The sequence below is a fragment of the Lynx rufus genome, unplaced genomic scaffold (genome assembly GCF_022079265.1).
Source record: "Lynx rufus isolate CCGP_SWC_20201006 ecotype Redwood Valley unplaced genomic scaffold, mLynRuf1.p SCAF_11, whole genome shotgun sequence".
Classification (NCBI taxonomy): Eukaryota; Metazoa; Chordata; class Mammalia; order Carnivora; family Felidae; genus Lynx; species Lynx rufus.
The window spans coordinates 59,109,921-59,134,259 of record NW_025814825.1 but is presented as its reverse complement, the minus strand read 5'-3'; the positions used below and the strand labels follow the sequence as shown (position 1 = coordinate 59,134,259).

General features: G+C 41.8%; 1 protein-coding gene across 7 annotated transcripts in view; it reads left to right on the top strand.

The window, feature by feature from the left end:
• The window catches only part of ATE1 (arginyltransferase 1), a 155,276-nt gene that overhangs the window by 104,673 nt on the left and 26,264 nt on the right, over nucleotides 1–24,339 (top strand). For 6 of the 7 annotated variants that reach the window (XM_047073548.1, XM_047073545.1, XM_047073547.1 and 3 more), the window contains one exon: nucleotides 12,276–12,396. The exons of the other annotated variant lie outside the window; for it this stretch is intronic. In XM_047073548.1, the coding sequence (XP_046929504.1) occupies nucleotides 12,276–12,396 (121 nt within the window). The remainder of the gene's footprint in view (nucleotides 1–12,275; nucleotides 12,397–24,339) is intronic. 7 annotated transcript variants of the gene reach the window in all.

Below are 24,339 nucleotides of genomic sequence, written 5' to 3'. Positions count from 1 at the left end.
TTTAATACATATTCAATATGTATTTATTGAGAACTCAGTCCATATAAGGAATTCTGCCTAGGCACAAGGAATGCAAAGAAATGATGTACTCCCAGCTCTCCGGAAACTCCCAAGTTGAGGTTGGGGAAGGGAGGTGGGAGGTTGCAGAAGTAAGAGAAACAGCACGTAAACAGACCACTCCAGTAGCTTCGTATTAAGTTCTAGAAAAAACTTCTGTACAAACCCAGATACCCGCTAAAGACACCAGCCCTGACACTCCCAGTCTAAATTAGGTCTCCGTGTTGTACTCTCTGAGTGCTTTCTCTTCACAGTGTTTGCCACACTTTGTAATGATATGTTTCTGTGTGATTATTTTCTTAAGGTCCTCTCCCTTTGTAGACTAGGAGTTCCCTGAGAACTGAAACTCGTGAGTGTTGTTATTCACCATGGCATGCCCAAGACCTTACCGTAGAGGCTGACAGATGGTAGGCATTTAATAATAACCCGTTGACTTGCAGGAAAGAGAGCATGTGGGATGATTCTGTCCGGGGGTGAGAGCAGTTGGTGGTGAGGTGAAGCAGAGTCCGAGGAGAGCTTGGCAGAGAAAGAGTAGACAGCACTTAGGTCCACTGGAGGCATTTAGACCCAAGTGAGTAGTCCTTCTGGTGCCTAGATGTGAGTACCCTGCAGTGAGTGTGCCCAGATAAGGAAGCAGGCTGAAAGCACATCTTGTGCCATTCACTCAGGGTGCGTGATGTCGCTAAACCAGGGAGCGAGAAGTCTGTGCGTCCGTATACACGTTGTGGGTGTAGATTGATACACCCGTGAGTGTGGTACTGTCCTTGTGCAAACACATTTAGGACCTGTTGTCATTGGTAAAATCCATACTCATTTAAAAGCATTCATGAATTTGTAGTGGCTTTTTATCTTATGTTATTTCTCATCTGCTGTAACTAAAATTACAATACTATCTTATAAAGGCCTGTGACTTTTTTTTTTTTTTTTTTACCTTAAAAAGGATTATCCTACTTTGCTATACATATTGGAGCGCCATTAAGGGGCTTTAAATGGGGCATTTACACAGTCAGTTCTCTCTGTTGACAGTAGGAGGATGGATTCAGAGCAGGAGAACTTGAAATCCATCCCTCTCGCTGTGGTCCAGGTAAGGACATCTCCGCCTATGGTAGGGACAGAACCAGTGACTCTCAGTGCCGCTTCTCACGCAACAGCCTGAAACCTGACAAAGCCAACGTCTATCCTGATTGTTCTTCCTAGTATGGTGAAGGCCAAATTTAATATACACACACATACGCGATATTCACATGAATATTTGATCTTTAAGAGAAATTAAAGCAGCTTTGGATTTCACCTTTTCGTTTTCTCTTCTATTATTTTCTCTGTCTTCATCTTTCATTCTCTTTTTTTCTTCATCCTTTTCAACTTATGACCCTTCAGTTTGAAATTAAATTTGGGCTGTAAGTTGACTCCCTGAATCTTTTCTTCACAAGCCTTCTTTGTATTTTCTAGAAGAAAAAAGATTAACCCAGGGTTTCCAAAATAAAAGCAAAGATTGTGATTAAAACTGAATTAGAATCTTTATTCTCTATTATTCACTAATAGTAAAATAAATAGCCCGGTCTTAAGGAAGCTTTAAAGTAAGTCCTGGAGCCTTTGCAAACTCTTGGATTTTAATTAAAGAAACACAGAATACCATCACTTTCTGTTTGTCAGTGGGAAAAATATGTATTTTTAAATTTTCAAAGCTTAGCCCAGCAGCACATGGAGTACATCTGTTGGCTCTCAGAACTCAGGGAACACAAATGGATTCAGATGTTTAGGCCCTTTGTCTTCACTGGTCTCCGCTCAGCTCGCCAACTGAGCGTGGCACAATCCAAACACAGTTTCTGAAAACAGAGCAGCTAGAGTTACTTCTCAAGCACTCTCTTGGGGACTGATAAAGTCAATCTCTGTTTATGTAATGAAATCAGGGAGCAAGGGGTCTGCTGTAGTGCTTTGTGGATGGGATTGCATTGGTGTTGTCTTTCAGGGAAAAGACTGGATTTAATAAGCCCTTGTTCTTACTCGTTTTCTGTGTAGGTACAGCCCACTCTAATGGATTATTTTGAGCTATTTTTGTTTATGTAGTGTTAGAGCTTCTCTTTAAGCAGTTGGTTTTAGTAAAATAAATAGGTTTATTGTAGAAACATAGGATACTGATATCACCTTTACCTGATAAAAAGACTTAAATGTCTGGTAACTTATTTCTTCTTTGTTCAGTGCTACTAGGGTTTACTGTGTGTGTGTGTGTGTGTGTGTGTGTGTGTGTGTGTGTGTGTGTGTTTAATACTGCCTTTTTAGTGTTCTTACATTTTAATTTAACTTGAACTTTTAAAATAAACTCTGCTGGTTTATCCTCTCCTCAAATACTTGCAAAATCCTTCGTATTTTTCAAAATATTTATAAAGTATTTTTGAGAGTGAAATCTCATAAAGATCTTTGCTTCAGGACCAGAGTTCAAAGGAAAGTCCGTTTGGTTTTAATTTGAAAACTGTAAAAACAAAATACCCTCAAAATGGCAGGGTGTGAATTGGTAACTTCAATTTTATTGCAATCTGCCAAGCCCATCCCCAGATGTTTCCAATTAAAAGCCAAGAATGCTAACTTGGGTGAATATCATATGAAAGCATTTCTTTACTTTTCTCTGATTTTTTTTTTTCTGAGAAAAATAACAGTCTCGATTCCTTTAACTTTAATTAAAGAAATAATTTCTCATTTGCATGTTGTTTAAATTCGTACAAAGACCATGTAACATGCAAAGAGAATTCTTATATGTCAGATTTGCAAACGTGTAGTCCTGAATGCATAGAGGTTCATATATGTCGTCTTATAAAGGTGAAGTGAAAAGGCTTCTAAAAGATGTTGGAGCCCTTTAAAAGAAAATAATGTATTTCTGGATTTGCTATAATCAGAGTATACCTTTTAATACCCCACATTTATTTAAAAGGGGTGGTTAGTAATAAGCTTTTATTTTTGATCAGTTGTACATTGAATTGTAAGAAGTCCTTCTGTAGGAATCTAAGGTGTAATAAGATAAACCCGAATGTTATTTTGAAGCTGTCAATTTCATAATACTTCTCTAGATAATACTAAGTTACATTAGGATCCATACATGAGCTTGAAAGTTACTTTGAATATGTCATTCCATATTAAGAAAGATGTACGCTGGTAATAGATTTGAATTTATGGAAACTGGCATTCGTTCAGAGAAAAGATGGAATTGATCTTTATAACTAACTGAACATTTTGAGTGTAGAGCTGAAGAGACATTGATTTTTGAAGCATCCACAAGCCACAGACCCAGGACCACATACTAATCTGTGGAACCGAAACGGTTTCCCGTCACATTTCCTATCTGGTGAAATTTTGACGGACATGTATTTGGGAGCTCGGGAAGGAGACAGCCATGTGGGTCTTGGGTCTGTTTTTGCTTTCGGTAAGTGCCTGACTTTTTTTCCAAACATGGTACCACTCAGACTTGGACATGCTACAGAAGGGACCTCTTCTGAGGAGTCTCCCGAGAAAGCTGGTTGTCTCCGCCTTGTGTTTGACCAGCAGCTTGCTTATAGTCCTTGTTGCTGTGCCAAGTATCACAGCCACATTGCAGCTCTTTGTCCTTCCATGGCACCCTGTACCTACCACCCTGCGTATGGCCCTGGCTGCACAAGTCACGGGATCCCATGCCTCCCTTTTCCCCAGCTGATCATGAGTGCCTCGCGAGGCCCATTCCATCTTTCCATCATTGATGACAAGCAGAGTCCTGTTCATATTGGACTCAGTTGTGATTTTAAGGTTTTGGGAAGTTATTTTGAAAATACTTTTGGGGCGCCTGGGTGGCTCAGTCGGTTAAGCCTCCGACCTCGACTCGGGTCATGATCTCACGGTTCATGAATTCGAGCCCCATCCCATGTCAGGCTCTGTGCTGACAGCTCAGAGCCTGGAGCCTGCTTTGGATTCTGTGTCTCCCTTGCTCCGTGCCCCTTCCCCGCTCATGCTCTGTCTCCCTCAAAAGTAAATACGAAAAGAGAGAAAATACTTTTTAACAATTGCAAATATCTTAGCATTTAGGTGTAGAAAGAGAAAGGGGATCAGGAGTCTAGGTCTGAGTTCATTGCTACCATTACAGGACCTTCCTGTTTCATCTGCGCAGTAGAAACAGCATCTGTTTTCATTACCTTTGTAATTTATTCGGAGATTTAGCTCCTGGGATGTGCAGAGTCATTACGGAGACTGTGCTTAAACGCTGGGGGAGCTTGTTGTTCATGTTCTTAAAAAAATTTTTTTTTTAATGTTTATTTTTATTTTTGAGAGAGAGACAGAATGCGAATGGGTTGGGGCAGAGAGAGAGGGAGACACAGAATCTGAAGCGGGCTCCAGGCTGTCAGCACAGGGCCCGACGCGGGGCTCGAACTCACGAGCTGTGAGATCATGACCTGAGCTGAAGTCGGACGCTCAACCGACTGAGCCACCCAGGCGCCCCGACATTGTTCATGTTCTTGTCGTCACCAGAGTGACACTGCTGAACTCTGCACAGACGAGGAGGTCTTTTCTCAGGTCATGTCTCCCCCTCCTTTTTCCTAAAATGAAACTTAACAAGCTATGCATTTTTTTAAAAAGACAGTGTATACCAGTAAAGAAGGAAAGCAATATTTTCAGCTCTGAGGGGGAAAAAGCTAAATGGACGCGAACTAGTAGTTTCTGACGTTCTCAAGTATGACAACCGCCTTTTAGATTTCAGTGACTCTTCTAGATCCTGTCGTGATCATGTACTTTTTAGTATCCAGTGGTAATTCACAGAACTCCTAAAGGTTGGGAACTGTTTCTGTACAGTAAAAATGCAGTGAAGCTGCCTCATAAATACAAGTTGAGCAGACACTCGTCGATTCCTATGTGTAAGAAGGGCGTATTTAAAGTGACGTCTGTGTTCAGAGAAGGAAGTAGAAAAGGCCTCCGGGCCGAGTGTCCTGCATTCATCCAGCCAGCAGTCAGCTGATGAGTAGGTTTGGGGATACGTCAGTGAAAAAATCAGACTAAAACTCCTGACCCTGCAAGGAGTTTCCTATGGATCTAATAAGTAGGAGGAAGAGTGTTAAAAGGCGGCAAGTCCTACGGAAGAAAATAGGAGGGAGAGGTGGGCTTCATTGAGAAGGTGGCACTGGAGCAAAAACTTAAAGTGGATGACAGTCTTGGGAATATCTGTAAGACCAGCAGAGAAAACAGCCAGAAGCCTGGGGTGGGAGCAGGCTTGATGCGTGCTGGGAGCAACCAGGAAGCCAGGGCAGCCAGAGTGGAATGACGAAGGAAGGAAAAAGGCGTAGAAGACAAGCCGGAAGGGTAACGTGGGTCACATCACTTAGGGCCTCGTAGGCAGTGCTGTGGCTTTGGGTTTTGCTCTGCCTCTAACAGAAGTGTGGCAGCGTAAACAAATACTTCCCATTTTAAAACGGATTGCCAGTAGAGTTAATGGTTGCCAGGGCCTTAGTGAGAGAGAAGGGACTGCTAATGGGAAGAGAGCTTTTTTTTTTTTTTTTTTTAAAGAATGATAAAAATGTGATGGGATTAGGTAGTGGTGTTGATTGCACAACCTTGCAAAATACACGAAGCACAAGGAACTGTACACCTTAAAAAGGTGAATTTTATGGTATGTGCATTGCATCTCAAAAAAAAATTACAAAAAGGGGTCGATTGCCAGGGCTTGCTAGAACCGTTTTTTTTTTTGTTTGTTTTTTGTTTTTTTGTTTTTTTCCCTCCATCTACGTAACTAGATTTTACCTTTAAAGATCCAGGTTTTGGGAGCGCCTGGGTGGCTCAGTTGGTTGAGCGTCCGACTTCGGCTCAGGTCATGATCTTGTGGTTGATGAGTTTGAGCCCCACATCGGTCTCTGTGCTGACAGCCTGGAGCCTGCTTTGGATTCTGTGTCTCCCTCTCTCTAGGTCTCAAAAATAAGTAAACACTAAAAAAAATAAAGATCCAGGTTTTTAGGGGCACCTGGGTGGCTCAGTCAGTTAAGCGCCCGACTCTTGATTTCAGCTCAGGTCATGACCTCGCATTTTGTGAATTTGAGTCCCACATTGGGCTCTGCACTGACATCGCAGAGCCTGCTTCGGATTCTCTTTCTCTCTGCCTCTCCCCAGCTCTTGCACACATGTGCTTGCTCTAAATAAATAAATAAACAAACAAACATTTCTTTAAAAAAAAAACAGGTTTTTAACTAGTTACACCTTAAGGGAAAGTCTTAGTGTTCTTGACTGTGTTTTCATTAGAAGTAAAGGATGTTCGTCTGTTTTAAAGTATCCTTGCTGAAATTGTTAACGATTGTGAAATCAGACTATTCCAGACACCCTTTTTATATGCACTTTACATACCTGTGTCGCTCTTATTTGGTAAGAAATGATAGCAAGATGTTTTTAACCTCTGGTTAGCAAAATGAATGGAATTCTTAGGTCGACTTTTGATTAATACATTTTGCTACACTAAGATAGTCTCCATACAGTTTATTTTGTGAGTCATCTACAGGCTAGAAAATTAGATCAATATGATAATGTTCCTCAAATTATGGTCTGAAGCATGCAAGTGAAAAGAATACCTGTTCATTCTATTGACCAAAACCCAAAATTAGATGCCTCTTATTCCAAAAGAAGCAGTTATTTTTAATAGAAATAGAACAGGAAATGTACTTACCACCCCCACTCCCACCCCCGTTTTAGCTTTAACTTTGGAATTTCCTTGAATTTCAATCTATGACAGCCTAGTAAAGTTGACTGAAATATTATGACCATATCCTAATTTTTTCTCTTCTTTTGGTGGGGTTGTATAAGCATAATTTGGGTTTTACCAATAGTCTAAGTGGTTTTCTTTAAATGAAATGAAATCATTGAATACAGTCATGGCATGGAACATTGATTATTGCTGAGCACTCCAAGCAAAACATTCACTCTTCTGTGATAACTCAAAATGTAGAGGCCCTTAGTTTGTTTCGTGTTCCTTTTTGTTGTCTGCCCTAAAATGGTTTATAACCAGCTGCAGAAGTGATTTCTGTTGGTGAAGCTGTAGGTCAGAGGTTGCCGAACTTGCTTCCCTTTGAGGACTTTGACCGGAGTGGTTGTCCCTCCCAGAAATGTGTAATTAATAATGAGGACTAGGCCTTCCCTCCTCTAAATTTGGGCTTCTTAGAAGATAGCTTTTACATTGCCCAGGCTTCTTGAAGTGCGTCATCCGGAGCCTCCCCTCCTGGAATCGGTGCCTTTGCCAGCCCCTGGGGCCCTGTCCTTGTCAGACGGTGGTCGTGAGATGGGGTGGTTGTGAGATGGGGCGGTTGTGAGATGGGGCGTGGTGATTCTGGAGCTCCTTTTCTGAAATTGTACATCAGATTGCAGGAACGCTCAGAAAAATTGTGAGATAAGCCCTGTCAGACCAATTACGTTTTCAGAATTTCGAGTACTTGAGAAATCTGTGGTAACTCTGGTTTCTTCTTCTTTGCAAAGAGTCGGCACCCTAGGAGAGGATTAATCTGCTTTCGCCTCATTGTTCCAGTATGAATGAACGTACTTAGGGGCTGATTAAATATTTTTTCTTCCGACTACAGGAAAGTATGTCCAAATCCTTAAGTAATTACATTCTTAACACAGACATTTCTCATTTTCTCACACTAGCTGCAAAGGCAGGGCAGATTCCAGGCCCTCACGTTTCTCATTTGTGTGACGGTGACTTTCAGTGGAGCTTTAAGTACTTCCCTCCCCTCACTCTCAACCAGCTAATGTTAGAAATGTTAGAAAGCATAATGTTTCAAAGTGGTTTATTTCATAAAACTCTTTGTATTCTCTGGTGGCTCAGGAGAATAGCTGCTGCAAAGCCCTGAGATAAGCCTATGCTTTGGAGAAAAAGGATGTCTTAACCTAATCTAAACACTTGATTTCGGATGATGAGCAGAAGTCAAAACGTATTCTTTTGTGACTCTTCAGTGAGATAAATGAAGTATTTAAAGAGTTAAAAAGAAAATATCCGACCCACTGTTGTGAGCAAGTATTGCCTGAAAAGAACGTGACATTTTGGAAACCCTGACCCCCTGTACTCAGTCATACTTGCTATGTCCTGGCATGCGCTTCGTCTTTGTCCTGGTCTGTCGCTACCAGGAGATGGTGAGTTACCTAGAGGCACTCGTTTGTTCATCATTCTGTTCCCAGCCGCCCAGCGTCTGCCGCACAGTGAGGATCCATTTCGTGGTCAGTGACTGGTTTTGAATGTCACTGTCATCGTTAAAGGCAGACATTGGGTTCAGGTGTCTGTGGATGAATCTGCATCTATTTTGTTACTAGACGTTCTTGGGATTCTCTGCTTCTGTGTCCCTCCATCACAACAGACAAGATACACCATAACATTTTTATTACTGTTTCCTTGTTCATATTGGTAATATTTTTGTACTAAGTACAGAATTTTATTTTATTTAATTTTTTAAGATTCTGTCTTTTAAGTAATCTGTACGGTACCCGACATGGGGCTTGAACTCAGAACCCTGAGATCAAGGGTCACACGCTCGCTCTACTGACTGAGCCAGTCAGGCGCCCTGCCCCCTAAGTACAGAATTTTAGAAAAATTACCCAAGAAGAGCCGGGAAATTCTGCACATGTGAAGAGCAATCGTAGGGGGATGGTTAGATCTACTAGAGATTAAAATACAATATCAAGCTTTAATAGTTAAAACTGTGTGGCATTGGTACATGAATAGACAGATAGTGTCTAAGTAAATAGGACGTGCTGAAAGAGATCTAAATATATATGGAAATTTAGTAAGTTATCAAAAAGGCGTTTAAATCAGCGGGGGAAACAACGGTTCTAAAATGATGTTGAGGCCTCTTGGTAAACATCTGAAAGAAATTAGGTTAGATCCTTTTCTTATACCTTACACCAAAATAAATTCCAGATGGAGCATACATGTGAATGTAAAATTATGAAACCATAAAAGTACTGAAAAGAACATGTAAATGTTTTTATAATATTTGAGTGACAGTGACTTTTTAAAATTATATTGCAAAACTTAGACACTGTTTTAACAAATGATATGTTTGACCACTTATCAGATTTCCACATGGTGAAAGAAAATACCATACAGAGTCAAAAGATAGATAAGCTAGGGAAGTACAACATATTTTGCAAACCAAGGGTGAATTTCTTTAATATATAAAGAGTTTTTCAAATAACAAAACCAGAAATCTAACAACAGAGGGGGCCAACTTTATGGAAAAGGAAATGCAAATCCTTTCAAAGTATGGAATGCTATGTAATGCAAATTCGAACCACAATGAAATGCCATTTCTCAGATTGGCAGAGATTGAAAGTTTTGATTATAGGCTGTGTTGGTAAGGATTTGAGGAAGTTAGCACTGTGTACATATGTTGCTGATGGAAATGTAAAATGGCACAACTTCAGTGGAAAATAGTTTTGGGCTAATAAAACATAAAAACCCTTACAGCCATCAATTCCAATTCAAGGAATTTATCCTGGACATTTTCACAGATGATACATGTCCAAGAATGTATTTTCCCAAATGGTTCTACCGTTTTAAACCAACAATATCCAAGTTCTACATAGTCCAGATCCTTGCCAAAGCTTGTTATTCAGTTTAAAATTAATGGCTTAATTTTAGCCATTCTGGTGGTTATGCAGTGGTATGTTATTATGGTTTTAATGGCATTTCTGGTAACTGATATTGAATATATTTTCAGGTACTTACTAAGCATTCATTTATATTCGTATATATTTGGTGCCTTTTTAAAAATGATTTTTTTATTCTTGAGTTGTTAAATTTTTGATAGGTTTTAGATACAGCTATGTTTTCTAATATATGTTTTGTTAATATTTTCTCTTAGTCTTTCGCTTGCCTATTTCTTCTTTTTTTTTTTAATGTTTATTTTTGAGAGAGAGCGTGAGCAAGGGAGGGGAAGAGACGGGGGGAGACACAGAATCCGAAGCAGGCTCCCGGCCCCGAGCTGTCAGCACAGAGCCCAACGCGGGGCATGAACTCACCAACCGTGAGATCATGACGTGAGCCAAAGTCAGACGCTCAACTGACTGAGCCACCCAGGCGCCCTGCTCCCTATTTATTTTCTTAATTTTTTAATGCAGTATATAATTGTCATGAAGTCCAGCTCATTAGTGTTGTTGTTGTTTTTAACGGTTAATGCTTTTTGTGCACTAAGAAATCTTTGTATACTGCAAGGTGAAGAAAATTTACTCCTTTTTTCTTTTTCTGTAGAACTATGCTTAGCTTTTTAAACTTAGCTTTTTCCTCCTCATCAGGCTTTCAAAATGGTCTATAACCCAAAAGGAAAATAAAAAAGGTTTAGACCCAGTGCTTTTAGATTGCTAGTTTTTCAGATTTGTTAATAAGGACATTGTCACATCATGCTGCTGCTTTCCACCAAGAAAACACTTTCTGAATGAATCTTGCTTTTAACAAGAATAGGTATCATTGAATATTGGGCTTTATTACACCTACTAATTATTCATTCATCTCAAATAATCCTGTGTTGTGAATTTTCATGTTGGACGAATATGTGCACCACCTGGAGAGCTGCCCCTATGGATGACCTTGCCCATGCCAGGGCGGTGAGGCATCAGCAGGGCAGTGAACAGTCTGGAAAAAGCAGGGTCATAGACCTGAGTTCTGGTCTTCCTCCTGTCCAGCAAGCATTCCCATTTCATCCAGAATAGAGTTCAAAACTTGAATTCTGAGGCTTCACAGAATCTGGTCCCAACCTACGTCTCCATTTCTGCAATGCCCCGCTATTTCCTGTTCCTCAGGGTGATCTTGCAACTCTGCGTCTCTGTTTTTACTGTTCCCTTCATCTAGATTGTTCTCATTCCTTTTCATCCTGCCCTGGACTTAACTCCAGTCAGTCTGTTAAATCCGCAATAAAACTCCATATCCTTCTTGAACTCTCTCCCGGCTTCTCAAGAAGAAACTAGTTTGCACACACTCTCTCTGTACGGTCTCCCCCATTAGCTTGCGGACTTCTGACTGCTTCGAATACTGGGGGGGTGTGGTGTTTGTTGTACATCTGAGTGGGGCTTCATACGGTGACCACGTAGCGGGCCGGTTACAGAGCGCCGGTCTGACATAAAGGTATGTGACAGTGTGGAGCCCATAACAGCGGTATTCTTTGTAGAGCGTTTGGCATTCGATAGTGTTTTTCAAACTCTGAAATTGTGACCCATTTGCCGTTCATAAAAGCATTTTTATGGCTCAGGAGCATCATTAAAAAAACCAAAATGGAGTAGGTTAGGAAATAAAAGATTACATAACACGGGTAAGCGTTCTATAGTAAAAGGTTTGTTTCTAGTTCTATATTTGCGTTTGTGCTTACTAGGTTGTGGCGTGAAGTGTATTTCTTACTATGGGTTGTACCAAACAGAATTGGGAGACACCGCACTGGATTTTAACCTCTATAATGAGTTTTGAAGTTTGCAATTTTAGAGAAGAGGTATTTGGAATTTTTAACTAACTTTGGTACTCCTGAAATTTTTCACTAAATGATTTCACATAATTTGTACCTGTGGGCAAATGATTTTTTTTTCTTCAGCATCTCGTGTGTAGTCTTTGTTTTAGACTTGGGGTACATAATTGGGTTATACATATATAAAACATTCTTGCAAAATGGCATTTTTGAAGAAGCTAGAGAATTACAGACGTTTCTCTAAAATTTCTGTAACGTTTTTTAAACTTTATTTACATGTATCAGTTTAGATTGTTCATGAGAGTTTCTTGACAAAACAGTAGTTTTTAGTACATTGGAATGGAATGAGTGTTATCAACTAAATCTACAAATTAAAAACTTCTAAAATTTCATTTTTGAAAATGAGTTCACTCCATATATAAATTATGCTTTCATATATGAAAAGATACTTCACTTTGATTTTGAAACTGGGTATTCTTTGCAGTCAGCTCAGCAAGAATCATATATTAAATATTTCTTCCAAAAGGAAGTAGAAACTCGAATCTTCCACATCAATACAGGCATCACAAATAGTGATGCATTGCTTTTAGAGAGCTTTTGAATCAAATGTGCATCCTTGAGATAGGAAAGCAGTTACTAGAGACAGCTAGTATTTACAGTAAAGCTGTTTCTGGTTGACTTTGTTTAAATTTGTGATTAAAACCTTTCCTGGAACTCTGGAGCCTTGTAACCAGGAAGTTACTGTGTTTGTAAAGCCTGTGTTCTTGTTCCTTCACTTCTCTTTAGGGTCAGTATAGACCTTCCGATTTGTTGTGTCCTGAGACGTATGTTTGGGTGCCCATCGAACAGTGCCTGCCTTCACTTGAGAACTCAAAGTACTGCCGTTTCAACCAGGACCCAGAAGCAGGTACGTTTGGAGCAGAGCTCTGCCAGAAATCCTTGGCATTGTTTTTAGGTTCCTTGTGTGTTGCTTTGGCTCTTAATAGGGTCAGGTAGCTTTTCATCTATCGTAGAATGTGTATGGTGTGTGTGCGCGCGCATGTCTGTGTAAGACCGGGAGATGCCACGTGCGCACACACACAACACTCTTGCTTCTGGAAATAAATGCAGAAACCTCATGTGCTTCTGCTCCTTACTAACCCGTCTCCTTCTACTTTGAGCGTTGGTACCACCTTCCGTTTCTGCTACAGCTGTCACAGTGCATAAAAATTCTTCCCTAGACTGTTTAGGTAAACAAGATAGAAATACTGACCAGTTTGACTGAACAAAGCCGGTGAATGGTTTCCCGAAGGCCAACAGGCTGGGATGGGTTTTGTGACAATACTTTTGTTGTTGTTGACAATACTTTCTTGACTTTTTCTTACGTCTTTGGTGCTTCTCCTCTCCCGTCCCTTCTTCCACCTCCTGCGCACGCAGTCCAGCCCTAGCCATGTCTTATCTCTTGGTACTCCCCATTTGGATAGTCTGTGCACTGGTGGTAGGCACAGACACTTGCACATACAGCCTGGGGTCAGACTCCCTGCAGGGGGATCCTGGCTCCATCATCAGCCTGTAAATTGTGTGCCCTTGGGCAATTTCATGATCTTCCTGGCCTCAGATTCCTGACCTTCAGAATTAAGATAATAATAGAACCTACCTTGCTGAGCTGTCATGAAGATTAGAGTAAGACAGGCACACTGAGGATAGCCCCCTCGTCTTGCTGGGTTGGCGATGGCTGGGCAAATGAGCATGCGATGTCCCGTAGACTGTGCGACGGGCTTTCATCTGCATTTGCCTTTATTTGCTCTGATTCCTGTCTCCAGAAAAATAACGCAGTTCTAGTCACCTCCCTTTTGTCTAGATCTCGCTCAGTTTTCAACAGCCTTTCTCACCCTCCCTGCGTTCCCCCGTGGCTTCGTCCATCAGGCGCGAGTTGTGGTGCTCGTGGTGGGCATCGACTCCCCATGTGTGTTTTCCTCAGACTGGAGTTCCTGGGTGTTCCCCCTGTGCCTCACTGACGTCTGCCAGAGGAGGCGCCCGGTGCACAGTTAACAATCACATTTTCTGTCTAGTCACCCGTGGTCTAAGCTTGGAGAAAAATCAGAAAAGGGAAACGGAAAGGCCGGGGGAGGGGCTGGGAGTAAATGGAAAGATCAAATAGGAAGACAAAGGGGCAAGCAAAGAAATGCAGGAATTTCTTCTGTTCTAAGATGTGCGTTCTTTACCACCCCGCCCCTGCCCCCCCCACAAATGAGGTTTTTCATTTCCAAAAAAGGAAAATTGGTTCATGTTTCATTGTATTTTGGCATCTCCTTGAAAAGCTGTTATGCAATCAAGAGTGGGCACTTCTTACACATGGTGATACCTTAGAATCTGACGAACAAGTGGCCGTAGGGACCCACCTGACTCCTACACCAGACACCCCGAGGTCACCCCAGGCTTCCTAGACATTTAGCGTTCGTAGAACAACCAGGGCTTTATAGTTCTGCACCTCCGATTGTCAGCATTTCATTATTTCATTTTAAGTAGAATTACACCTGACTGATCAGACAGACAGACGCGTTGCTTACGGACAGCCGTACTGAATTTGTCAGCGTTTGAGTCAGGCTCAAAGCGAAAGGCAGTGGTAGTTCAGAGGAAAGCAAATACTTACCTGCTGTCCCTTCAAAAAAAAAATTGTTTTTTCCTTTTTAGCTTTTCTCAAGGGCAGCTCAGAGTCATTTCCTTCTGGTGAGAACAGCTAACCGTCTTACTGCATTATTTCACGTTCACATACAAAAGTGGATAAGTTCCTTCCAACTAAATAGAAATGATCACGAATTGGTTTCTGACTCCCAAACTTAAGACGCAGTTTCACCGTCCCCCTTTTCTTTCCTGGATCTATTTTAAAGGTTGCTTCTCTTATATAATATTTGGAGATTAAGACAATCACAGGCTCTGTCTGTTGTAGAAAGCTGAAAAGGTAACTGAATAATTTCCATGCACTGAATTCAAGTAAAGATTTATTCATGTTAATAGACTTCAAATTCATTTTCTGAAGTTAGCACTGAGGAGCATTTCATGGCAAAGAAAATTTGAAGTCTCACTTCGACGGGACTACACCATGGTGAGCGAAGAGTGTGCATGACGTGCTTTTCTCCTGTAATCTGTTACATTCCAGTTCTTACGGGATAAGCTCTAGGTCTTAATATATTCATTGTTTAGAATCCACTTACAAAAGTCAGAGGACTAAGTTTTCTTCTTCAAAGAAAAGGAAGATCCTTTTCCGTATGCTGAGTCTTTGGAACTTGCAAGAGAACACCGTACAGTTTTATCAGTATTGAATATCACAGTCCAGACACTATTTGAAATCAGACTTATGTCCTGTGGTTTTAGGAAATTAAAATGCAGTTACATGCTGAAAGGTATTGAGCATGCTGTGAAACATGGTCATTTGAGATTTAAATGGCAATCTGTGAGAAACCGTTCTCTTCTCTTGGGTCAGTTTCACTTTTACATGACCCAAACTCCGACTCAGACAAAATACAGAGTTTAATATGGACACCGTTGTTAGTCGGCATGGTGCTTTTTTCCACTAAATCTGTTTCTCCTCCCAGCTGTTCAGTAGTTAAATTACTCTGCAGAAGGCACAGCTGATCGCCACAGGTCTCTGTAAAAACAGTTCGGCTACAAGGTGTATCAGGAGCCACTTGTAAGAAAAATTGCATTTCCCTCCATCCTGAATTGATGTAAGCCTCTGGAAATCCTACTCCTCCCTGCCCTCCACCCCCTACTCCCCTACCTCCCGCATTTTGGAGGTTTGGGGTTATATGGTTATTTGCTTAACTAGGAAGTGTGCATAAGGGTAAAAACCTGTTGTAGTTACTGCTTTCATGTATGGTGGGGGGGGAGGGGCCAACGAAAGGGAGCAACTTGGAAAATTCTAAAGACGTCTCTTGGTTCATAAATAGGTCTTTTGTTTTTGAATTCAGGAACTCTGCCTACTCCAAAGAAAGGAATTTAGAAGTTTCGCAAACCATTCTTAAGTAAAAAATCTGTCAGATTGCTTATTAAATTGATAGTTGGATATGTGTAGAATTCAAGAATCCTGCATTACAGTTACATGTTGCCTCTTTTGTTTAAATTATCTTTAAAAAATGTTTACTGGGAACAGTAGTAGAAGATTTATCCAAATGCATAAAACCATGCCAAGAAGAAATACTGGAATGGCCCATCGATCTCTCTCTACAGCAGTAATCACTGTCAGTATTTTTATGCTCTCATCTGGATCTCTTTTCTCTGCATACCTTGGTTAAACAACAGAGCAGGAATCATCCTTCACACTTGTGTTGTTTTTCTTCTGATACTCTGTGTTTCTTCTTCCTTTTAGTAAGGCAAAACCTACTGGGCCGCTGATTTGGGGCTTCAGCTGACAAATGCCACTACTTAGGTGACAGGCAGTGTCTGCCACCGATACTTCATAAGAGGCATTGGAAGCAAAGCGGATGTTTTGGAGCTGGCTTGAGGACCATGATAAATTATGATTTGATTTGACTCTTAATGTCGTACAGGTGTTATACTATTTATCGTTGGTAGTAGAATCCTTTTGGGGGGTCTCGCTGGCTTAGTCGGTAGAGCATGTGACTCTTCATCTCGGGGTCGGGAGTTGAAGCCGCACGCTGGGCGTGGAGCCTACTTAGAAAAAGTCCCTTTGGTTCCAGACTTGTGAAAAAGGATAACCTCACTGAGCATATGCTGGTTCCCAAGTACCATCTCTGGTTCCTCCTGCGTTACCCCCGTTGATCCTCAGCACGTGAGGGAATGTTCCGTGATTGACCTCCTCAGATGTTATTTACCGCGAAAATATCGGCGGATGCTTGTTTTTTAACCAGAGATTTAAAATAATTTTAATTCAGATATTGCTCTTTCATTTTTATAAGTACTTACTTTTAGCATTTATTTCAAAGAAGCTAAGTAGAATGATCTTTATTTCTGTCTCTACTGATAATTACAGCAGTATAGACATTTTACCACAGATTAGTCTAGATTTCACTCCCTCTTTTCTATACATACTTGAAAATGATTGCAAGAAATTTCCCAATTTGTCTAAGTCATGCTATCAGAATATTGAATTTAAGTTTGCTGTAAAAAGGACAGCACCTAATTTTGTGTTAGTGCTTGCTGCATTTCCCCAAGTTAGAGGATTTCTAAGACATGTTACCTTTTGCAGCCAGTTAATGAAAATCTAAGTGTAAGGAGCTCAACCCTGAACTTCCAAGACTCCAATCTGTGTTACTTGATGCTTTCATTTGTCTCTTCTCTTTACTGCCTTCTTCTTTCTTGCTGGCATGGTTCCCTGGCACTTTTTCTATAGTGTCGTCGTTTCTGTCGTAAATGCCCATCGAGAAAGCAAGTCCCACTGTGACCGCGTGTGGGATGATCAGGTTCAGAAAGAATTCTGACTGTATTCGCTTGCCTGGTTTCTCCAAGCCCGGTCTTACTTCCCGAATACTGTGTTCATGGTCCCTCCAAAGGGTGTACCCGCAGCCACAGTGTCGCCTTGGTCACTAGGAAGTCATGCAGAATGACAAAAAGATAAACCAAAACTTCGAGGGTTCTAAAAACGTGCTGCGGTGAGAAGTTACAATTAAGTGGACAGTGTCTTTCTTAATTACCGTAGGTGTGCAGTGAAGCTGGATTTGAGGATGACTTCCCGCTTGAAGTCGCAGAGTGAATGATGTTTGATTGCTGGATGCTTAGTAAACATAAGTTCTTTGTTGCCGGTAAAGATGGTGGTGCCGGGACGTAGCTGGGTGGAGACAGAAGCGGTTGAAGCCCGGCGTCGAGACAAAGTGTTTTCGGAAATTTGGCTTTTTTGGATTTGGTGAACCTGGAGAACGTATTTTTGACGTGGAAAACATCAAACATAGAAACATAGAAAGTTAAAGCCTTGTAAGTTTTCAGTTTACTCTCTGTCTGCTGAAAAATACTTCTTCATTATAGCGTTCCTCTCTTTTCCCGCTTACCCGTTTCTCAGAGGTACCCTTTCTAATCCAGATGTTAGTGTAGCACTAATACGACTGCTGGCTTAAAAGCGAGAAACGAGGTTTCCCCCCTTGTGACATGGTCTTCTAATGAGGACAGAGAGGAGCAAGGAGAGAGGCCTTTCCTACGATATTTGTGCGTAACACTGACGGATTGTAACATTTTAGTGTGTGCGCTTTCTACCAGAAAACCTGAAACGGACTTTTAAGGTAAACTTCCAACAGTTGCAAAGACTGTGTGCATTTTTTCGGTGTTTTACAGCCAGTCTCGCACAAGAGAAATTTTAAAACTACTGCTTTGCAAATTTTTACCAGGCAGTCTTTGCTCAGTAAAGCACGCGCGAGCAGTAAGCCAGTGACCAAAGCTGGCTGGAGCCCTGGCCAGAGGCAGACTGAAATAGCTCTGAAAAACTTTGAAAAGCAGACTTGAGGTTTCCATTTAGCTGTTAAAGAAAGATTTCCCTGATCCTGTTGTCTTTTCTTATGGAACAGATCAATTTTTAAAAATAATTCCTTTTACAGTCACCCAGTTTTTAAAATTGAATTAAACCTATGATTTTGAAATCATTAATTAATCCATTTTGAAATCATTCCAGTAGGCTGGAAACTACCAATACACTTCAGACCGTGTCTAAAAAAATGCTAGTTCTGCCTGGCTTTAATGTGTGGAGTCTTAGAGTAGTGCTTTGTTTGTTTGAATAAAAAAAACTGACGTTTTTGAATGTAACGAAGAGGTTGTCCAAAATGTCACTTAGAGAATAAAAATAAAGCCCACAGCTGCTTAAGTGCTGGCTGAACGATGATACGCCGTTGAATGGAAGACACCGTCAGTTTTAAGTCCTCTATCTTACGTACCGCTAAGAAAGAAAAAATGTTGCCAGTTAGACTATGACTCTGTCAGTTGTAAGATGCATCTGGGTTTCAGAAATACCAGAATGTGTGAAAATGTGAATCTTAATGACGTAGAGGAAATGTGGTTCAGTCTGTGTACCGCAGTACTGGGCAAAGCCATGGAGTACCTAAGAGACTTGTTTTTATTTGTTAGGGAGCTTTGTGGCATCTCGCTTGTAGGCATTAAATATATTATAAGTGGGGTGCACACCTATGTGTCAGAGTTAGAAGGCATCAGTTCCACCTGCTTTTTGATTAAAAACAAGATTACTGTCATGGATATATGACAACAACAGAGTTCTTTTAATACCCTCTTCCCATAGACTTCAGACAATTTTGAGAAGACCTGTAACTACTTCGCAGGGATACTTTATTGTAATGCAAGTAAAAATGTTTTACTACTCAAAAAGCAGTGACATTCTGTAAGCATTAATGATTTCAATGCATTCTGGTCTTAAACAAATTTTAAAAATTTAAAAACTTTGATGTTGGAAGGCAAGGATAAAAATAGAGAATTTAAATTAAACTTTGCTTAGCCCATAAACTCAGCGATCTCGGACACCTGATGGAATAACGATTAAAGATGGAATAGTAAAGAAGGGGCAAAAGATCCTATCCTTCGATGCCATCGAGCTTGTCATCAACCCTAAGTCGTGCCATTAATCGAACACTTGTGAATTATCAGTGAGTATTCTTGGTTTAACTTGTGGCTCCATAGTAACAGAACGTGAATCATTAGCTTAGTGGGAAAAAATTCTGGAAGGGGGTTTGATGCTCTATTTTGGAGCCTGCATCATTTGCTGTTCAGTGCAGTGTCTGCTGGCTACTGGAGGAGCTAAGACAAAGACAAGCCACAGTCCAGAGGTTTCTTAGATCATTCACACCCAGCTCCAATATAAGAATGAAGTCACTGCGTTTGTCTGCAAGGTATTTTGAAACTGTTCAGATTCTGTTTTGTGTCCGTTAATATTCAGTCTCTCTGCAGGAAAATAAGCAAGCTATAACATGAAGGTATGAGAAGGTCTGTTTATTTTAGGAGTGTTCTTTTATGTGATGCCAGCAAAATGTTTTTAGTATAAATATGGAAACTGGGGTAGAATTCCTTTTCTTGTAAGAAATGTGTTTTCCTAGCTGCCATTCATTTGAAATAGGTATCATTTATGGGAGACTTGACTTGTTCATGCTTCTGTAGCGTGTTCACTGATAACAAGATGAAATTTGTCTGAAATTAGGAAGGACCTGTTGACAATCGGGAAAGAAGTAAAGCCACCTGCTCCACTAACTGCTACCAAAATAAAAAAGCAAGAGTAAAAATTCTGATGCCGAAGTGACTCTCAGCCGGGTTTCCTTGCAGAAGCAGATCCTGAAATGCGGGCTTGCGTTGATGGGAGCAGGAGTGGGGGCTGGTGCGGGTGAACTAGCAAAGGGAGGAGGAGAAGATAACGGAAGTGTGTGTGCGCGCGGTGCGGTCCGGCACTTTAATGACTGGACGTCAGTCCCTTGAGAAACCTATTTCAGAATCGACTGCCTGAGGGACCAAAGGAAGACGTATGTGCTCACCTGGCTTTCGTTCTCCACTGGCTGTTGATTATCTCACGGGGGGGTTAGTGTCTCTGCCCTGTCCTTTGTACCTGTGCAAATGGAGAGCAGGCCACTGCATCTGAAAGGAAGCAGGGCAGGTCGATGGACCCTTCACAGAACCGTGCACAGTAGGGGTGCCGCGAGTCAGAGATGAGGCTCGGGGATACAGGGCAGTGCCCAAGGAGTGTCTAATCCAGAAAAAGTACAGGTCGAGGTGGCACGTCCCTAGCGTTAGCTGACCGTGTCGGCCGCACTGGCGCAGGTCGCATCCGGACCGTGAGCACGAGGAAGTAGTGGACTTAAAAAGTCGTTGGAGGAGCCAGGCAAGAATTAGAATCATAAATGTGAAGAATTCATAAAATCATTCACTCAACAAATATTTATTCAGCCGGGTATTATGCTTTATGATGGGGAGTTAGATTAGTCCTCCCGCCCTCAGAGGGCTTGCGGAGGACGCAGACAACTATCGAGCAGTTTTTGTAAAGTGTGATAAGCAGCCTATTGGGGGAGATAGGTGCAGTTAGTTCACAGAGGAGGGTCCTCAGCTCAGATCTGCACAGGGTGTGGGAGGGCAGGGAATGCTTCTTGGATGACGTCTCAGAATTTTAGAGGAAGGGAATGCAAGAGCTTCAGGGAGAGATAACAGCATGTTCAGAAGGCCCAGGGGGCAGAGAGCACACCTAGAGTTTGGGGGGCAGGCTGGGTGGGGGAGATCTAGCTGGCTAGCAAAGGACTGGTCATTGTAAGGACTTCGATGTTTCTCCTGAGAGCACCAGAAGGCCAGGAGGGGGTTTAGGCACCGATGGCATCCAGAAGTTCTGTCATTTCTACTCCACATGTGGAGAGTGACCAGGACTCAGACCGGAGGTAGGAAGACTAATCAGGAGGGTTTTGCACACAGTACTCCAAGCAAAGGATGGTGGTGGCCTGGACGTGGGTGGTAACTGTTGGGAATGGGATGGGAGCAAATGGATGCTAAGGATATTCGGGAGGTGGGGTACATGGAACCGGCTGGTTGATTGTGTATGGCGAGGGTGAGGGGAGAGAGTTTAGGTTCTGACACGAACTGAGTTAATGCTTACTCTTCATTTGTGACATGAAGCACGTGAACAGGGGCAGATTTGGGGGGGGGGAGGAGAGGAATGGTGAGTTCGGCTTGGACATGTTGAATCGGGGGTGTTTGGAGACATGGACAGAGATGTTGGGGAGGCAGGTGGACATACAGACCTTAAACTGATGAACAGCCCGGGAAGGAGGCACTAGGACGTGTGTGGAAGCCTTACAAGTGAATATGCCCTAGTTCGGAGTGAAGAACAACAGTCCTAGACGAGAAGCCTGAGGAACCCCACTATGGAACCCCACTATGGAATGACTGAGTAGATGATGAAGAGGCCAAAGGAGTGTGGGGTCATGGAAGCCACGTGAAGCATGTTCAAGAAATGGGGAGCAATGGCAGTGTCCGATTCTGCCAACAGGGCTTGGGAAGCATCTTTGGAGGATCCTGGCAAGACCTGTGTTCGTTTGGACGAGGATAAAATAGTGTTGTCAAGGCTTAAAAACTGAGTGGAAGTTAAGAAGGTGACCATGATCAAATATGAATTTTGAAGATAGTAGCTCCAGAGAGGTAAATCTGATGGCAGAAGACTTTTAAAAAATGGGAGAGACTTGAACATTGTCAAAAGCGGATGGGAGTTAGCAAAGAGAAGGATGAACAATGAGGGAGAGGTGGAAATCAGTGTATCACGGTCTCTGGGACGAAGCACAAGGAAAATCAGGGACACAGGAAGACCAGCCTTAGATCGTAAGGACCCTTTGTTGTAGGAGAGGGTGAGGAAGGGCTCAGTGCACTGAAGAGAAATAGATTGGTGTGGTGGCAGCAAGTTGGATGCTTTCTCATTTGGTGCCTTTTCTTTTCCATTTGGAATGGGTGCTGGTGAAGGGGGGAGATGGCAGGGTAAGAAGAATGGGAGACAGAGCTGATGGCCAGTCCTTGTCAGAGTCCGTGAGGGTGAGATCATGTAGAGGAGATGCTTCTCTGACGGCCTGGGGAAGGCAGACCGTTGTCTGGTTTCCAGGGTGTGGGCTTGTCAGGCCGTTGCCGTGGAAGGGCAAGAATTGAAGGCTGTTGGCAGCAAAATGGTGGGAATATGGCGATGGCATCTGAATTCAGTTAGAAAGGAACTGAAGGGACAAATGGAGCTACATGTCATAGAAGGAGTCAAAGGACTGGAGGTCCCAAAACCAGGATGATGGGCTGACAACTCCCTGCAAGGATAGGAAATGGTGTCCAGAGAAGAAAGAGGGTCTGATTTTACAGTTTGGAGGCATGACAAGCTTTGGCCTGGGGTTTGGGGAGCCTAAGTCGCATTAAGGTGGAGTTACTGAAGAAGACTGAAGGAACGAGGATGGCAGCCCACGTGGACCGGCCGGAGATTTCCGTTCCTTCGTGCCATTTAGATGTAAGAGTGGTGATGTCCCTAAGTGAAGCTCCTTCTTATTTATCAAACAATTCTGATGTTTCTAGCCCCCGGCAACATAAACACAAGATCAAGGGCCTCCCGCACGTCAGTATAGGATAGAGAACAAATAGAGTTCTGTTTTCCAGAAAAAGCTCATTTTGTACAGACAGTGATCTTGAGAACACCTGTCTATCTTTGTTTTTTTACAGTTTTAACTACAGCTCATTGAAAAATACATAGTTTATATCTCCAGCTAGTACACGGTGCTTATGTGTGTGTGCAAGTGTCATGTCTATATATATAGATTTGAAGCCAGAGTCTCATGAAATAGTGCTTATCCTCCTGCAGATGTGAAACACTCCATCTTCTTTACTATTTTATTTTAAAAAATGAGTCTTTCTTAAAAGAAAAATTAATGTTTATTTTTGAGAGAGAGACAGCATGAACGAGGGAGGGGCAGAGAGAGAGAGAGGGAGACACAGAATCCAAAGCAGGCTCCAGGCTCTGAGCTGTCAGCACACAGCCTGATCCAGGGCTTGAGCTCATGAACCCCGAGATCATGACCTGAGCTAAAGTCGGACGCTTAACCGGCTAAGTCACCCAAGGGCCCCTCAGACATTTTCCTTCTTAATTTGGTTTTTTCCAGGTTGAAAGACAAAACCAGAGCCTATTTACAGTGCCTCTTCAGTGACCTCGTATCTCGAAGAGGTGGACACGTAGTCCATGACCAAGTGTGTTCTTACCTGAATACATGGTCTACTGAGTACAGTTTGCCTTCCTTGAGCCCAAAAGGTTATGTCTTAACTGGAATGTGCATTGCGTTTAGGTCTTAAGATGTGTCATTGATTCCTAACTAACTCTAAAGGTCCTTGAGCTGATGGGATTGTCACGTTGACCAACATACCACATTGTTGTGTTCTTAGGGTCGTCCAAATCGCGAGTTGAATGGTAGTTACATTCAGTTGAATTTTTAGTATCTTTCGTAGCATTTTCTGATTATTTATTCACAACTTCAAAAACCAGTCTATTAACTTTATTTATATTTAATACTTAACCATTACTCCCATATAATAGCAGGTCACTGGAGCATGAATGCCAAGTGACAGTATTTAAAGTAGAAGTATGAAGACAGTAGTTCTGCCACACGCTAGCTTTGTGACTTTAGGCGGGTCACGAGTTTCTCAGCCTCAGTTTCATTATCTGTGAAGTGGGGCATTCAGACTACAGGAAATGAAGGATTTTTTTAAAAAAATTTTAAAGTTTTTATTTAAAGTCCAGTTAGTTAACACAGAGCGTAATACTAGTTTCAGGAGTACAATACAGTGATTCAGCACTTCCGTATCTTACCCAGTGCTCATCATAACAAGTGCAGACCTTAGTCCCCATCACCCGTTTAACCCACCCCCCCACCCCCTGCCACCAACCTCTCCTCTCGTAACCATCACTTTGTTCTCTATGTTAAGAGTCTGTTTCTTGGTTTGCCTCTCTCTCTTTTTCCCCTTTGCTCATTTGTTTCTTAAACTCCACTTACGAATGAAATCATACAGTATTTGTCTTTCTCTGACTTATTTTGCTTAATGTAATACTTTCTAGCTCCATCCATGTCATTGCACATGACAAGATTTCATTCCTTTATGGCTAATATTCCATTATGTGTATGTATGTATGTGTGTATATGTATATGTGTGTGTGTATATGTATGTGTATATATATATATGTATGTGTATACGTATATATATACATATATACCACATCTTCTTGATCCATTCATCGGTTGGTGGACACTTGGGCCGTTTCCATAATTTGGCTGTTGTGGATAATGCTCCTGTAAACATCAGGGTGCGTGTATGCCTTTGAATTAGTATTTTTATATTCTTTGGGTAAATACCTAGTAGTGCAACTGTTGGATCATAGGGT